This window comes from Lampetra fluviatilis, chromosome 1 (genome assembly GCF_964198595.1).
Source record: "Lampetra fluviatilis chromosome 1, kcLamFluv1.1, whole genome shotgun sequence".
NCBI classification, from domain to species: Eukaryota; Metazoa; Chordata; class Hyperoartia; order Petromyzontiformes; family Petromyzontidae; genus Lampetra; species Lampetra fluviatilis.
The window spans coordinates 6,277,402-6,295,950 of record NC_136275.1 but is presented as its reverse complement, the minus strand read 5'-3'; the positions used below and the strand labels follow the sequence as shown (position 1 = coordinate 6,295,950).

The 18,549-nt window shown below is 50.4% G+C and overlaps 1 protein-coding gene across 1 annotated transcript; it reads right to left on the bottom strand.

The window, feature by feature from the left end:
* Window positions 1-890: 890 nt before the first annotated feature.
* Window positions 891-18,332, bottom strand: LOC144933112 (indian hedgehog protein-like). The gene is made up of 3 exons (XM_078857709.1): window positions 17,684-18,332; window positions 5,578-5,839; window positions 891-1,630 (listed from the first exon to the last, which is right to left on the bottom strand). Exons 1-3 carry the CDS (start codon window positions 18,026-18,028, stop codon window positions 891-893), a joined length of 1,347 nt encoding a protein of 448 aa, XP_078713835.1. The 5' UTR covers window positions 18,029-18,332.
* Window positions 18,333-18,549: the final 217 nt, after the last annotated feature.

Here is an 18,549-nt window from a genome sequence, read left to right as displayed (position 1 = left end):
CTGCCACGAAGCCCCACGGCAGCTTATAAAAACTATTTTAACGCATCAGTGTACACCCATTCAAGTACTATCCGGGCTCAGCTTGGCTTAGCTTCGGCGATATGATGAGATCATGCATGCCGGCGAGTGATTTGTTCGCGGGCGAATAGCATAAGCTGTAATACAATTTACTTGGCACACCTCGCAGATTAAATGTCCACTCGTGTTGCAATGTTTATAGGAATTAGTTTATGCGTAATTTCCACATATAAAAATAGACACATCTCCACATGCCATCACAGACCTGCCTGGCTGCTAAAAATGGAGCAGGGGGGATTTTCTGCCCCAGCATCGAATAAATATACCAGCAGACCAGTTCTCGTGATGACGGCAATCCGTGTTAACTTGTAAATACGCTACACAAATAAATACCACCTAGCAAACAAACGGACAAACAAAATCACTCTACGCATCTCCGCACATAAACTCTGGCCCACGTGTGGTGTTGTTATTTATGGAAGTTGTTATGAGAATCCAGTCAAGTGGCTCTTGTGGTTAGAGCACCAAGATGCGCAATTGGACATTTGCGAGTTCAAATCCTGGTTGGGGGGGTCGACTTGGCCCATTATCATCACCATCATCCCTCCGGAGTCGATACAATGGCTACCACTTTGTGGAAATTCAACAGTGGTTGTGCTATGGGAATGCAGAATTTCCACTACCGGCTCAGGGCAGCCAGCAGATTTGAGTGCTGCTCCACACTCGCAGGGAGATGATGCTCTGACTTGACTTTGACTATTATTATTATTATCACGAAGCGAGTCCGTTGCTGCGACGCTCACCGTTCCTTCACAGCTCCCCCCCCACATCTTCTTCCTCCACCCCCAACCCGCCCCCCACCCACCCGAGTCTCAGTCCGGCATTCCCAGTGGATGGAACATGGCTTTGTCCAGTACGAGCGAGCCGACGCGGTACAGCAGACGCGAGAACCAATGGACGCCCTCCTCCTCCGACGAGCGCTCGTCTGCCGGCTCACCGCTGCTGCACGTGCCGTTGGCGGGCCGGCCCGGGCCCAACCCTGCCGCCAGGCCATGCAGGAGACGCACAGGCCCCAGGGCCGCGTGGGCCAGCTCGTGCGAGCTGATGGCGGCGTAGCAGGATGCGAGCACGTCGTCCACGAGCACCGTGCCGCTCGACACGAGCGGCGCGTATGCCCCGAGCGCCTCCTCCGTGTAGACGGCAGCGACGCGCTCCGGCCGCATGCGCCCCGGGTGGCCCCCCGGCATCGCCGCCGTTTCACGCACGAACACAAAGTGGCCCGGGTGCACGCTGCTCGCGAAAATAGCGTCGACTCCGTCGCCGCGGGAAAAGTCCGTGTCGTTGGGTGCGACAAACAAGAGGTGCGCCGGCGTGAGCTTGAGGCGGCGGCGAGGGTTTTCCCCGGTCTCGATGACGTAGTAGAGCTGGCGGACGCGTGGCTGGCGGTCAAGGAAGAGCAGTATGGGGCTGTAGAGCAGCGCGCCCGAGCCATCGGCGCTGAGCACACGCTGGCCTGGCTGCACGTCTCGCAGTGGAGCGGCGACGCCGCCCTCCAGCCAGACGCTCGCCTCGCCCGGGAAGCAGCCGCCTGACTTGGCGGCCACAGAGTTCTCTGAGGGGGGGAGCGGTGGGGAGGGGGGGAGGGAGATGGGGCAGTGAGCGGACGTTAGACGTGCTTTGTACATACGCGTGTTGAACTTCTTTTGCACCGTGCGTAGTCAACCATGCTAATCGTGGGTGCGTCGCACCATGGGTAGTGCGTCGAGTTATGAGCCGGACAAGCGGTTGATTAACAAAGTTTGTGCCATTGTTACTTTTAGACTTCGTAGGGCTGATGTAGATGTGGTACGACAACTAGAATGTCACATTCAGGTGGTCAAGCCAGATAACCGTCTCAGGAGCAGACACCACGAGTCTAACATTTAGACTTGTGGAGAGGAATAGAACTGTGCAAAAAATATAAAATAAAATAAAACTATTTGAAACAATGGCAATGATGCGGTAAGAATTAGACAAAAACTATTTAATCAAGACTCCCTGAATCATGGACAATTTGTCGAATAGTCGAGGGTGAATAGTAATTCGTGTCGTGTCGAACGCCGTTTGTGTCAAGTCTGAGTCAAGATCATTAATAATCACTGCTGTGCCTTTGCAAAACAATAGGAGCATCAACAAAGGTGTAGATTACGATGGCTCTGATCCCAATAAAGCATATCTCTTTAAGAGACAGCTCTTATGACATTGTTTAAAGCAATGTTAATAGTTCAACTGTCTACTCTCTTTCATTGAATCAGATATGCAGATTTGTACGATTGGCATCACAAGAAGATGGAGCATCAAAGTTAGGTCGTGTTCAGGAGCTCGATGGACTCTTGCATTGCGAGACTATGATCTCTCATAGTCTGGGGAAGGTAATGGCTGGGGAAGGTCGTCATCCAGAAGTGTATAGATCGTGGCTGACGATGATGTTAGTGGAATAAAAGAAGGATACATTCTCCCTGCTCCCACAAAGCTTTGGGGTAGCCTCATCTCCACTTGTGCCTCTGATCCAGTGTTGGAAATAACTAATTTACATGCCATTTACAAGTATATCCATAGGATGATCACAGTTGACATTTTCTACAAAGTAGTACTTGGTTTAATTACCCCCAGAAGGACAGTGTACTTTTTGTTGTTGTAAAAGCATCTAAACACAATTATATCCCTAGAAACTGCGTCATTCAGAAGAAAGACAACACAGGATGTAGGTGTAGCAGTGATCAAGCATGAGACATCTCTATCTGAGATGTTACAAATTGATGTAAGCAACGATGTAGTCACTAATTTTACAACGTGGACAAATTAATGGCAATGCACCCAGAGCGTCACAAAACAGTATGGGGCACTAAATATAACAATGCTTTCAGGAAGGCCAGGAAAGTAATTCACACACAGAGGAAAAGAAGAAAATGCTCAGCCTGGACTTGAATTCGTGGAAGGGAGTCAGCAGTGTGGACAGCCATGAGGATGGAGCTCCAGACTGTGGGAGCAGCAGAGGGGAAGGAGTGACCTCCCACTCAGTGGTGGTTGACTCAGGCATTGATTTCTGGAGCAGAGGCCATGTGGATGAGAGAATGGGTAACCGGCACAGATAGAGAGATGAGGGAGGGTAGAGAGATATTGCATTGTTGAGATGAAAAGGCAAACGTGGAGCCACTATGGGCTGCCTGCATTGTGTAATGATTAGAGCCTCCCTCTCCAAGCGATAGTTTCCGCATGTGTCTAGAATCCGGCAGGGCAGCACTGTGGTTAGAACAACACTCGACTCAAGAGTCAAAAACACACGAGTTCTAATGATGTGGAAAGTCTGCAGTTGTCTTGCTATGGAGAGACTGGTCACTGTCATATAAATGTGGAGTTTCCTCCACCGGTGCAGGGTCACCAATTGAGAGAAGCACCTCCTTATACCCCATTGAGCAGGGAGATACTATTTGACTTTTAGATGCACACCTTACCACCATCACTACGATCAATATTATCCACAGCTAAAATTAATTCAGCACCAACTTCTGGAAGACCAGCGCTTCCACCTCTATGGAAATGTTTGGATCAAGTGAAGCATATTTGGACCAATTTGATCGCTGACAATCCGCGTTTTTCCATCACGCGATTCAAACCATGTATCCACGTTCAAACAATTGCTCAGCAATGCTTATCCCGACTGGTGATCCTGAGCCTGACAAAAATTCTACATTATCATGGCAAGGACCAGTCGTTTCATACTTCAACTGCTTTTGACGTTCCCCAAAGTAATGCAGTAATATTCCGGTTTACGTCGGGCATGCGTTCCTGAAAGGTGCGACGACGAATATCAAAACGACGCAAAATCAAAGCAATTTACAGGGCAGGTGGAGGCAGAGGCTGAGAGGCGACAGATACGAAAACGGACGGATTATGTTAGCGCCGTAAGTGGGTTGAGGCAATGCAAATCAGGTATTGGTATTAATAAAGTGACGACGTATTTGCGAAACGACGTCAAAGGGGGTGACGTAAGCAGGGGTATTACTGTACGTATATTGGTATTGTTATTGGCTGCAAAAGCACGAAAGTCAACCCCTTACCAAGCTTTGAACTCTTGAATTTCTCTGATCGTGAATTGAGCATTCTACCCACAGTGCCATGTGTCCTTAATGCAGTCCTTATTACATCCTGACTCCAGCATTTGAATACAAGACAGTTCAACAACTTTCACTCAGTTACGCATTACCAAGGGCACGCCAATGGCTATTGTGCACCCCTTACAAAACAAAGATCGCATCAACTGGATTTACATAAACAAAGCCAAATATTACGATTGTGATTACTATCTCAGCAAGACGCAGTTCTCTCGGCAAGCTTTTGTTTAAAAGAGTGTACAGTACGTCATTTTAATTAACTTTGAGCAGACGTTTAGAAACTTGGTAATAATTAAGTAACTCTGGTTCACTATTCTTAGTGCTACCTATTATTGGCATGTAAGGGAAGTTTTAAAAGGTAAAACATGTTTCCATACTCAAACGACCATTAAAATAGTTATCCTATCCATTGATGGCCACGAGCTCGTGCTGGGAATTCCAAATTCCCATGGTGGGGACTTTCAAATTCGTGCTTTTCAATTTAGAAACCACAGAGGGATGTATGTTGAACTTTTTTTGCACTGTACATCGCCAACCGTGCTTAATAGGAGGTGTGGGGGAAAGGTCAACAAATTAAACACGAAAAGCACTTCGAAAGAAATGAGTTTTCAATCTAGATTTAAAAGTGTGTAGCCCCAGTGCTTCCAAATATGGGAAGGAAGAGCGTTCCAGACGGCCGCAGAAGCACATCTGTTCGATGTCTAGCCAAAAGCCGCTGCGAGGATGACCGGAATTCGCATGATGGTTTATGCTCCTTGACGAGATCAGCAAGGCTGAATCTCTCGATTCGAGTCACTCGCTCTCGCCAGTCAACCTTACTAGTTCGCAAACAGATTGGAAAATTGAGTATCGAGAAGTGTAGAAGGATAAGCAGCTTGGGCGATGGAGGGATGTGAGCGGGCGTGGTGGCACACACCTGCAATCATGGAAGCGAGGGTGAGACTGACAAAGCGCTGTAAACAAATGTTCCCATGTCATTATGATCAGTGGCATAGCACAGTTGGCATGGGCCCTGGTTCAAGGACTTAAATGAGGCCCCCTGTCTAATCCCTCCTCCTAGTCTGGTGCCTGGGTCCCTCCAGCTAGGGTTGCCACCTTTTGTCCTCTGTCGACCAAGCCCACACACGTTTCTCAGTCAGCAATTGGTCACCTCTGGTTTGCACGGTTGGCCACGTACGGTGCGAAAGAAGTTCAACATACACACACATACGTACCATGCAGTAAACTCAAATACACATCAACACAATACCGGTACCAGATCTCGGTGCAAACCAATTCCTCGCTACCCAAAACGCAGTTGGCAAAAACCTATACAGGGGGCAACCCCTAACCCCACGGGGCGCAACGGGGCCCTGGTGCAGTTCAACCACTGGCACACTACTCGATCCCAGTCCAGTATTCGTACCGGCTTTGACGGAGCAGTGCACGTGCGCCTTGGACTCATAGTAGACCCAGTCGAAGCCCGCTTCGGCTGCCAGGCGCGCCAACATGCCGTACTTGGCGCGGTCGCGGTCCGACGTGGTGATGTCGAGCGCGCGCCCCTCGAAGTGCAGCGACTCCTCCGAGTGGTGGCCGTCCTCGTCCCAGCCCTCGGTGACGCGCAGTTTCACACCGGGCCACTGGTTCATCACGGAGATGGCGAGCGCGTTCAGCCGGTCCTTGCAGCGCTGCGGAGCGAAAGGAGGCAAGGGCGGGCAGGTGAGGGGGCAGCATGGTACGTGGATCAGATTGGGCCAGGGGAAGAGAAGCAACTCGTATGACATGGGGGCTGCACCTGTCTCCGCGACTTCGTATGTATGTTGAACTTCTTTCGTACCGTGCGTAGCCAACCGTGCTAATCGAAGGTGCATGTTATGTCCCGTATGTTGAACTTCTTTCACACTGTGCATAGCCAACCGTGCTAATCAAAGGTGCGCCTTCATTCACGTCACACGGCTCGCACAGCCACATTATGGCCTCTCGCTTCAAAACGACCCGCAAACGATGTCCATTCCTTGCTGTGGGTGAGCACAGTAGCCGCACTCACCGGGTACTGTCGGGAACTGTGCTTCACCAGGCAACGTTGTGTTTCTAATTGCAGCACGGTCAGTTACTTGTCACTGGCAACGGCCTCGTGTGATTATATATAATACTTAAATTTGTTGTCCTTCCTGCCCCCCACCTCCGATTAGCACGGTTGGCTACATACGGTGCGAAAGAAGTTCAACATACATATGGTACATACTTGCGGTGACAAGATAATTGAAAGTCCTCTTCGACCTGAGTGCTATAAATAAGGGCTGTTTTGCGAAACGTAGCATATTAAGTGTTTTATTTATCTTTTAAGGCCCCAGTGTTATTGACAAATGTGTTGAAAGAGTTCCCCACCCCTAACCCTGGACTATCGACGCATGTGTAGTGTCAGCAGAGCGGGAGAAAAGGTTTTTTCCAGGAGGCACCTTCTTTATTAACACCTTCACAGGTTCCCCCTCGCACTCTCCCTAGTCGTCTAGCCTAGCCTAAACACAACCCTGGCCGTGTAACACCAATGACGCTGACCGAGACAGCCAACAACTATCCGGTCACGCAATATCTAGTGAAGACAGCAGCGACGAAGGCGGTGAAGATGACAGCGATGACGAGACGAGTCCACTCCCAGAACCGGCAGCCCTGAGCTTCTGCTTTCAGCTGCTTTTATGCTACCTGGCGCGGCCTGGCTCCGCCCTGGTCACGGCTCCCTTTTCGAACCCACTAGCAGGTTCCAGGGGCTTCCAGATGGGGTCTTCCGTGACCCTTGCCCCAGTTCTCCACCCTACCGACACACCCGTGTATATGCTCACCGGCGTGTGTACTGTTTGTCCACCGCAGTTGCCGCTGCTAGACAGCAGTCGGCACTATTACACTACACGTCTATAACACGTATCGTGTTGTGCTCTGTGTGTGTGTGTTTGTGTGAGGAGTGGTGGTGGAGCGGTTAGCACCACCCGGTTACCTTAGTTAAGATTCTTGGTCATGACCAACATCGGTGGCGAATCGTATCCGAACCGGTTCTGGGACTCCTTTCTGAACTGGTTCTGGGACTCCCCGAGGAGGACTCGGCCTTACGTGGTAAGTGCCTGGCACGGTGTGTAAACCTCAGCCCTGGAGAAACAGATGTGGCTGGGCGTGATGCTGACCACACTAGCCCTCTCGTGCGCCACGCCAGCATGAATATGTGCTCGCTAACAACACTTTCCCCAGCACTCTTCGCAAGCCACAAGGGGCATCTATGCTTTTGTTTGTTGTGTGGTAGCAAAAGATGGCGCCACGGGGAGGTGGGTGACAGATTTGGGGGCGAAACTAAACTAGGAGCCAATTGGTTTAACTTAAACAACAAAACAAGAATGCTGGATTTTGCGCACACGTATTATTGTTGAAATAAAGCTATTTATAAAACATTACAAATGTGATGTATACACAGTGCTGTACACTAATTAAGTTGAGATACGTTGTAGCCGAGGAGGCATGTATACTGTCCCCTCCACTGAAACAGGGAGTCGAACCTGCATCCAAGAAGGACGCAAGCTGCCCAGCCACTATCGACGACAACGTAGCTGCCGTTCTTCGATGATAATTGTCGCCTGCACGGCATACGGGCTGCAAAACACGAGCGTCAAGTTCGCATCGCAACCCTAAACCCCGACCGCTCTGTTGTAGTTATTCAGATGCCGATATTGCCCACAATTTGAAGGCAAAAATTGGCGTCGTGTGTGGTGAGTTTCCGAGCGACTGGCTGGAGTGAGCGCTCAGGAGTTGCCGGGAAGGCACGACAACGGGAGGAGTCCACGAAACCTACAAAGACGGCGGCCACCGCATCGCGTGCTTTCAGACGCGCTTCCGCGGCCGTCTGGAATGCTCTTCCTTCCGATATTAGGAAGCCACTGGAGCTATGAAAGTTTGAATCGAGATTGAAACTCATTTCTTTATAACTGCTTTTGTTGCATAATTTGTTGTCTTTTCCGCACACCTTCAATTAGCACGATTGCCTACGTACGGTGCGAAAGAACCTAATGTTCTTGAGGCATAACAATAATGACGCGACGAATATCGGCTCCCTTTAAATAATATATCGTGTAAGTTAACTGAACATTTTACTTGAGAATGTTTTAAAAAATATATTTTATATCAATCTGCTTTGTTGAAGGGCCTTCCCAAGCCATGTCAGTTGTGAAGGTAGTTTAACCATACCTCACCACGCTGGTCAATGCAGGTTTGTGATTAGTGCCTAGGACCGGTTGGTTCAGATCCCACTCGCCACTGATGTTAGCCGTGCCGGATGCATGGCGCAGTGCGATAACCACTGCGTCACCGCTATCCATATTGCACATCCATGTGCGCTTATGTGTATACTTATACTGTATACACACCCATCGATATTCATCACAATTGCTCTATACATGAACGACACACACACGCAACATTCATTTACAGCCTTTCGTCAGTCCACTATTGGATTAATGGAAGTTGGATGAACCCACTGCTGGACTAGGATTCATAGCGCAGTGCGCTAACCACTGCGCCACCGCTACTCCATGAATATTATAAATGTATGTACTGTGTGTTGGACTTCTGTCGCACCGTACGTTGCAAACCGTGCTAATCAGAGGTGCGGGGGAAGGACAACACAAGTAAACCCGTAAAAACAAAGTTTTTCACTATAAATCCTTTATATGCGTGGCGGCTAGAGTCCTCTCGTCCTCTGGCTTGAGATGGCTGCCACCTATGGGTCAGATGATTGTCTGCCACCATTAAGCAATTGGTAATTAAATATTTAATTTGTTTTCCCTAAACAGTGTAAAATGTTGGATTTTTTTTCACGAAAATTAATCGTCACACACAACGAGTCTGTGTGGAAAATGTCAGCTCGATTGGATCACGGGAAGTGGGTTAAAACACGAGCGAAAGATTTGCACGGTCCTAAGCAAGCGAACTTAATATAAAGGATTTAAAAATATATTCGCCTGTGGAGGACGCGGGGATCGATCCCGCGACCTTTGGCATGGGAAGCGAGGGCGCTACCAACTGCGCTACTCCGCCACGGCCTGTGGAGGGGTTACGCTCTGGGCTCTTACACTCTGACGTTCAGCCAAAGCCATGAATAAGTTCTATTTGAATATATGTAAAATCAATTTTTTTTGCTTAAAAAGTGTAAAATTTTGGGAATTTTTTTCACGAACAATAATTGTCTGGCACAACGAGTCTGTGTGGAAAATGTCAGCTCGATTGGATCACGGGAAGTGGGTTAAAAAACGACCGAAAGATTTGCACGGTCCTAAGCAAGCAAGCAAGCACGCAAGCAAGCAAGCAAGCACGCGAACTTAATATAAAGGATTTAAAAATAAACACAAAAATCTGTCCTAAAGAAATGTGCATAGCTCCAGTAGCTTCCTAATATCGGAACGAAGAGCGTTCCAGACGGCCGCAGGAGTGCATCTGAAAGCGCGCGATGCGGTGACCATCGTCTTTGTTCGATGTTTCGCCAAAAGCCGCTGCTGCGAGGATGACCGGAGTTCGCGTGATGGTTTATGCTCCTTGACGATATCATCAAGGTATTGTGATTCGTTCATAAATTAGGAATAGCGTGAATGGTAACATTGCGGTTAAACTGGGCGATGCACTGTGCAGTTCTACGAGTTACTTATCTCGCTCCACTCTGGTGGGGGTGGTGGGGGGGTATGTTTATTTCATCATCAGTTGGAGAAGATAATGCCGTGGTTAATGGATTCGCGGCGGCAGCATCGGCATTGTTTGATTTGGCCGCAGAGCTCATATTGTTTCCGTTTGTGTTTGCGCTCCAGTTAATGGGTAGCGAGGCTGGAGAGAGGAGCCCTCCGATCGAACTCACACCCCCTGCCATTCTCTATCCACAAGTGGATGATGGCCTTCCTCCCCCACGCCATGGAACAACAACGCGTCTCAAGACATTCAGGCAATAAGACTGTGGCCGTCAAATGACTAATATATAAAAGCTGACGTTTCGGGCAATGGCCCTTCTTCATGGCATATAGACAGGCCAGAGAGATAGAGGGGATACTGTGCATTACACACTAAACTTGACACACACCAGTGGGTCTGATCATTACATTTTAAAATTGTTTCCTGATGAACAATTTTTTTTATTAGCCATATGGATATTAGTAGCTATTGAGTAACAGACAAACCCTTCAATAATAAAAATATGCATTGTTAAATAAACTCAGTTGTGTTAAAGGTAGTATGATGATGAAGTGTAGCTGGCGCATTCTGCACCACATTCTGCACGGTAGTTTTTGTGTGTGCCATATTTGACCACGTTTGCAAGTGCAGGTTGGTGAAGCAAGTGTGGGAGGATAGCACCCTGTTCTAATAACGCCACCTGCCATGCCGCTGATGTTGACCGTGAGCGGGAATCGAATTCGGGTCGCCGGGTTCATAGCGCAGCGCGCTAACCACTTCACCCCCAATCATTAACTTAAACCGGTGGCATCCTACCGTGGTCGATAAAGGCAGTTACACTTTGTTGATGCTCTAAAGTTTGAAATAAAGAAATAATCCATTATGTGGAATTGCATTTTAATAAAAATATGGGCCAGTTTCGCTAATCTGGAAGCTCATCAGGAATGTGTCACACTTGTTAAACAATCATTGCTATTCTAAGACCCCCCCCCCCCCCGAAGCGTTAGTTATATTGCAGTTCTGTCCATTTTATATTCTACAAAGACACATATCTCATGTATAGCATTAACAGACTATTGGGGCAAGTGCTGTTGTAGAGCACCTATGACCAGCATGACGCCAGGCCACCTTTGTCTCCCGAGTGGCGATGTTTACACACCGCACCAGATACTCATTTGATACCGAGTCGACCTAAGGGAGGCCCAGGACCGGTTCATACATTCGCCACTGTTATTGGTCGTGTGCGGGAATCGAACTGGGTTGCCGGGTTCGTGGCACACTAACCGCTGCACTACTGCTATGTTGTACGGTATATATGGGTGCTCAGCCAGTCGAGCCATACATAGCAAGGCCACTGTTGTTTTTTAGGGCACTGAACTGACTTTTTACGATGGTGGGCCGAGTCAACGACTGATCGGCTGGGATTTGAACTCTTTAAGGTCGCGAGTCGAGCTCGCGCATGAGGACTCACAAGTCTGTGCAGATTATGACAACCTACTTGCTGTACTGCCATCGATAGCACTGTGTTAAAACGTCGCCTATTTTTACGTCATTCAGTTTATACATTCACTGAAACAGCAACTTAGACGACTCCACTCTTGTAAAACAAAATTAACAATGTTCCGCCCTTTGTCGATCCACTGCTTGATGGGCGTTGATTGACCATACTTCACCACGCTAGTCAGTCGATTTTATGTGGATGTGTATATAGTGCATTGCGTTAACCATTGCACCACCGCTCCACCCCCCTTAAACAAAGTAATCCAACATTGCAACCATGGCCGCTCCCTCATCATTACATATATACATGTACAGCTATATATAAGCTATATATACGCGCAGTGTGTCGACATATGTAGCTCTGTGTTCCATTCGCGCAGTGGGCTATGAGCCGGGTAACCCGACCGCGTTCACGGCTAACGTGACATGGGCCTCTCCTAGGTCGACTCGACTCTAAATGAGTACCTGGCGCTCTGAGAAAATCCCAACACCAGCGGCGACACAAGCTTTGCCAACAACGTCTCCCGTTCAAGCCACAATAGTTGCTCGCTTACAGCATTTGCCCGACAGTCTGTGTGGATGGATGTTCGGGGAATCGTTTATGTTCGTTTGCGCTCTTAAGAATGTGTCGGTGAACGTGGTCTCATTCGTGCTCCAGCCTTATTTGAACTTTTTATAGTCGCAGGGACAACGTAGGCGGTCGCTCGATATTCATATGACAATTCGGATTAATGCACAATTCGCGCGGTTAACCAACATTAAAATTTCCAACTTTGTCAAATGATCGGCCGAGCAGCAAGCACGTGTTCGTCAGCGGTTTGGTTTCGTTCACAGCCAACCACCGCCGCCTTAGTGCAAGTAGAACGTGTCTAGCCTTTAGGCGCAGCTCTGCAATGACTTGCTCACGCCGCTGCTGGCGGATGAAGCGCCGTCCCGCTAGACGAAGTTCAAGAGAGCACCTCCCTGGAGGACATTTCTCCCGCTTTTCCATTGCGACGAGATGGGAGATGACCCACACTTGACACCACCACACGAACCTGCCGATCGGTTCATTAACCGTGGTTGTACCCCATGTGCGTACACTTCTGGGTGGGCAAAGTGGGTGTGTGGGTGGGGGGGTTAAGATAAAATAAAACTTCCGCGTCGGGAGATTGAATGGAACCGACGACCATTGAGCCTTTTTGCCGGTTCGCGAGGCCGTCTCTCTCAAAGGCCCAATTCTCAGAATTAAAATCGCACCTTGGCAAGAGAGTGGCCGAAACGCTGCGGCCATGGTGGTGAGTGAGACATCATCCACCGCTGGCTGCGTTTTTTTATTTTTATATATGTGTTAGGAGAAAGGAAAATAAATCGCCCGAACCAAAAGTAACATTCGCCGACACGTGAGCTCGGGCACAACACAGACCCGTGTACACCGACATTCGCGACATTTAAACCGCGGGGCGCAGGTTGGATTTACAAAGCGCACGCGAATGCAACAACACCTGTACTAACGACAGGTAAACACATACACGGCGGGTGGAGGGCGCGGTGGGGGTTCCGCAACGGCGAAGTTCTCGGAAAAAGGTGAGCAAAGTGCAATCACAGCTTTAAGAACACGTCCCCGCACCCCACCTACCCACCTGCCCACCCATTATATCCACATAGCCACTTATCCACCAATAAAGAAATAAAATATAGCCTTAAGAGACTTTTGGGGCACGTGTTGTGAGCGAGTCACCTATGAAGGCCGGCACGGCACACGACGGGGTAAGGTGGCCGACAACCACGCCCGGCCGCCTTTGTCTCTTTCGTGGCGATGGTTACACACCGAGGTTCTCGTTTTCAGACCGAGTCGACCTAGGGCAGACCCAGGACCACCTATGCCCACTTATCCACCTTGTTACCTGCCCACACCTACACGCCTGTCCACTCCCCCAATTGCCCACCTGGTCCACCTACCGTCCAATTTCAACCTGCCCATCCACACGACCCGGCGACCTCCGGGATCGCCTGCGAGTGAAGGCAGCGGGCGAGTTTCGTAAGACCACCGAGCCGGCCAATACACAGCGAAGCGAGGGTCCTATAAATACCGATGTCGTTAGAGGCACACGCTTTTTGTTTGGTACCATTGACCTCGCATTTACGTTCAAAGTACGGGTATGGTGGACACACTGTGTTTCTCATCCCCCCCCACACACATGCATGCGCATAAAGAAAAAGATCCCCCGTATAGCATTGAACAGACTGTTGGGGCAAGGTGCTGCTCGCGAACACCTATTACAGTACGGCACAGGTGGCCTACGCCACGCCCGAGACCGTCTTTGTCTCCCCAGTAGCGATGTTTACACAGCGCACCGGGTACTCGTTTCGAGGCCGAGTTGAGGTCGGAGGGAGGCCCGGAACCGGTTGAGAAATCACTCGCCACTAGCAAACCTCGGTCCCTCCGCGATCGTGGCACAGTGCGCTAACCGCTCCGCCACATATCCCCACGAATACAAAACAAAAGACGAAATTCTCCCACGGTGTGGGAGCAAGTCAAGTTCGTGAGCACCTCTTGAGGCCGAAACGGCGCTCCACGTACCTACACGCGAGACAATGGCAGAGATCACTCGTCACAAGGCACCGATGGAGTGCGTGCTGTTTGCGAGCACCTATTAAAGTCAGCGCTGTGACCGTGGTATGGCCGTCAACCGCGCCCGAGACCGCCTTTGTTTCCCCACGGGTGATGTTTACACACCGCACCAGGTGCTAGGGGAGATTTGGGACAAGTGTTGAAACCGCTGTCAATAAATATATCCGTGACGAGGTTCGTAGCGTAGTGCGCAAACCACTGCACCACCACTCCCTGCTATACACATATATATACAGCAATATCATCCACCTTCGCCACTGATGGTCGGCGGCGTCGCAACAGCGTTTGTGCCAGGCTAGGTGCACTTAAAAGCCACGCGACGTGTCGACGGTTCTTCGGCAGGTCACAGAATGGACCCACGTGTTTGTGGGTTAACTGGCAGATGCCACCACTTGTGCTCTCCACTGCGCCGCATCACTCGCTCTGCTTGTTGTTGTTTAGCGTCGCTCCTCCGCATTTCGCTGTTGCTTGAGGACAGTCGCCTTGCAATTTCCGAGCACCGGGACAGACCACGACAAGTCCATTCAGCCCCAAGTCCTCCTGTGCCACATCAAACGGTCTCATCGCTAACCTGTGCCGGCGTCCGTTCATCCGCCTCTATCGGGACAAAACAGAAGCTAATTGGGCACGAAGGCGACGTGGTTGGGCATCCGGGCTACATGGCGCGGCCAAACAACACATCATCGCCGACTGGAGGGTACCCGCTGATGGGTTTGTGTCCAGAAGTCTCAAGGATCGATAATCTCCCAACACAAATCAAGTCTGGTTAACCACAAGATGGACCAATCTAGATTTGAAGTTTTCGTGAATGCAGGGATCCATACTCTATAGTTCTTTCGGTAAAGTCACGTAGGTATAAAATAAAATAAATTAAATCACGACGTGTCGGGCGCAACACAAGCGTCCGCCATCAGGTGGGACAACCACAGCCTCTTGTTACAGCATCAGACCCTTTTGCCCACTTCAGCAATTGTTTCTTGCTGTGGTTGTCCCACCTGATGACGGAAGCTTGTGTTGCGCCCGAAACGTCGTGATTTAATTTATTTTATTCTATAACTACGTGACTTTACCGAAAGAACCAAAAAGACGAGCACACGATGGATCGTATTTGCAGGCCAGCGTGAACGTTTCAAGCCGGCGCCGGTGTTCCCATAAACGGTCCAAGTTACGCAAGCATAGATACCAGAGGGCATGCTTGTGACCGAGAAATCCCGCGTTTGCAAGATAGGCATACACGAACATGCACATACAATCTATCGCTGTAATGAAGTGGCCAGTCATGCTTACGTGATTTACTACTAACACTATTTGGTGCCCAATCGTACGAGGTATTTTCTGACCGGATTATTGACGTTACATTACGCGAGATGGCAGCTTAAACATGGCATCACCTGGAGCTGACTCACCCACCGTTGCTTGTCTAACGTTAGTGAACATTTCACACGACCTCGCTGCCCTGCTCTGCCCCTTATCATTACATTACCATTTAAGGACTGTACTTATCTAAACTAAACGATTTTTTTTTATTTTACCAGGTAAGGCCCACTGACTCATACAGCTCTTTTTCAGAAGCGACCTGGCCACAAATGATAGCTCAACGAAGTGATTTGCCAGATGGAAATGTAAAACAGCCAAATCCTCGAAACGAATGTTTCTAAATTATGGAGGGAAAAATCGGAGGACGCGGAGAAAAATCCACGCGACTACGGGGCCAAAAAAGACATGCAAACTCCAAATATACAGGCCTCAGGGACTGGATCGGACACACGACCCCTGCATACCAGGCGACGTAGTTAACATTTCGCCACCGTGGCATGTAGCATCGCAGGTCGAAAATGCGTAGAATTAAATAAATGGTGAACGTTATCGCTGAACAATGCACGTCAATTCAACTATTCGTGCTATTTACGAATACATGGCGTCCGCACCCAGTGTCAATGCTCATTTTCAGGAGATTCCTGCATTTGGGTATGTTTGCAAATGCCGTTTCAAGGAGTGTTTGACCTCGTGTGGGAGGAAGCTGCAGAGAGTACCCGCAGAAAACCCACCTCGAATGCGAGGAATAAAACTACACGAAGGTCCACAACGATTGTCGTTCATCACCAAGTGGCGGTGACGTCACCACGGAACTTGTGCCATGCTAGGTGCACTTTTAGGCCACGTGAAGTGTCGAAGGCGAGCAGGTCACGGGACAGACCCAGGCACCGCGGTTGGCAGAATGCACCAACTGTGCTCCCCTTCGTGCCAACTGTCTTGCGTTTTAGCCGCTCCGTTGTTGCTGGAGGGCGACTGCTTCTAAAGGTCCGTACGTACGGCTTTACGGACTCGTTTTCTGCACTGCCATCTCTCGGCGACCTCGCAGCCCGGCAAGGTTTAGAAGTTTACCAAATCTGAAGTATGATCCACCAACCCTTGCCTCCGAAAGCGCCGCATTACAGAGGCCTGCGCCACCGACTCAAGCAAGCTCACGTGCTGTGTGTAGTTCTTATGTTCTACTATAAGAGGAATTGTCCGAAACGTCTGCTTCTTATTTTTTTTCACAGCGACAACGCGGCGTCATGCTAACAAGAATAGTTTCAGTCTTAAACAAACAAAAAAAAACAATCACATCTCATAATAATAATATGAAATCAGCCGTCAGCTGTAACAGAAACCAAGTGTAGATAATTAATTAATTGGGCCACGTTAATCATCTGATTGACGTGAAGCTGTGACGCTAGGGGGCGGATAGAACCACCCCGGTGAAGTTGGTTAACTCCATGCAAGCTCGCACAAGTCATATATATACATCCTCGGAGGTCGACCGACCAATGTCCTTGTCCTACAAACTATTGACGCTCATGCTGGCACCAATCAGACCACATTTGTCAATATTACCATTTACATCGGAGTAAGGCTTGTACACACAGAGGCTAAGACAGACAAAGATCCCCCGTGTAGCCTTCACAGACTGTTGGGGCAAGTGCTGTGAACGAGCTCCGATGAAAGCCGGGACGGCACACGAGGGGGTGGGTGCCCAGTACCACCCCCGGCCGCCTTTATCTCCCTCGTGACGATGTTTACACATCGCACCAAGTATTCATTTGAGGCCGAGTCGATCTAGGGGAGGCTAAGAACCGGCTCAGATATAATCTTCACCGGTGTTTGGCCTTGAGCGGGATAGGAACTCAAGTCGCCGGGTCCGTCGCGCACCGCACTCACTGCTCCACTGCCGTGAATTGACACAGTGCGTCATCATCGTGAAACGAATCCGGAATGTTGCTAATTCGACTCCCACCTCACAGTTCGTTGGAGCCCATCATCCATACGCGGTGAATTAAAATGAATACTAGTTTGTGAAATATCACGAGCGGTCATCCTATGTTCCGAACATGCCTAATGTGGAATTCCTACCGCATACTCTGAGCCCCCAAACCAACACGAGCACTCACAGCATCAGAGGGGGGCTTCGTTCGGAAATTACCCTCGACTACATTTCAAGTGCGCTTTAAAGACGCGTCACCTTAATCTGATAGCACCTATTCAACTACTTTAACCCACGGGCACCGCCAAGCGCGTACAAGCACCCAGTGTTGAGGGACACACTCGGCTCGTCCCGTCACACTCCACGGCGGGTATCCAATGGGCCAAACCGCGGGGCCACGGCGATCAGTCGCGACGTGAACGCCTCGCAAAAGAAAGCCGCGCAGCCCGCTGAGAGGAAACTCTCTGCGGTCTCCCTCACCTGCGTCATGAGGCGGTCCGCGCCCGTGTTCTCCTCGTCCTTGAAGATGATGTCGGGGTTGTAGTTGGGCGTCAGGTCCTTGAACCTCTCGGAGCCGCGCGCGATCTTCCCCTCGTAGCGACCGCTGGCTCCCAGGGTCTTCTCGGCCACGTTGGGCACAAACTGCTTGTAGGCGAGCGGGGTCAGCTTGCGCGGCAGCCTCCGCCGGCTGCCGTAGCCCCGGCCCGGGCCGCAGCCGCGCGCCGGCGCCGGGCAGCTCACGAGCACCAGCAGCGCCACGAGCAGCACGAGCAGGGCGAGCACCGTGACGCGCTGCCTCGCTCGCCGCATCCACCCCACGGCCATGGCAGGGGCGTCTTCACCACGTCCCGCGAGGAGGGAGATTTCAAGGTGTGCGCACGCACGCACGCACGGACGCGCGCGCGCCTCTTTCTCTCGCTCTCTTTGATTTCGTCCGCACGCGTCAAGGTGTTGGGACGGCCGCTATTCCGCCACTCTCCTCTCTCGAGCTCCTCTCTCCCGCGTAGTGCGAGGGTGCGCGTGTCCGTGTCGCACCTGCCCGCCCGCCCGCCGCGGAAGAACTGCGCCGCGCGTGACTATCTGTGTTCGAGTTGTGCACGTTTATAAAGTACCTCGGACCCAAACCCACTCAATCACCTCCCACCGCCCCCACCCTCCCCGGCCCGTTCCTCCCACCCCCTTCTAAAGGAACTAGGTGGCTGGGTGTCGGAGTTGCAACACAATGGGATGGGCGGGCAACGCCGCCCCAATTTGTGTGCGAGCGTTTATGAGCCGTACGATGCCCGCCAATGCCGAAACGCGCGGCGGCTGCGGCGGCCGCCAGCGGCTTCTATCGAGGCAGCGCA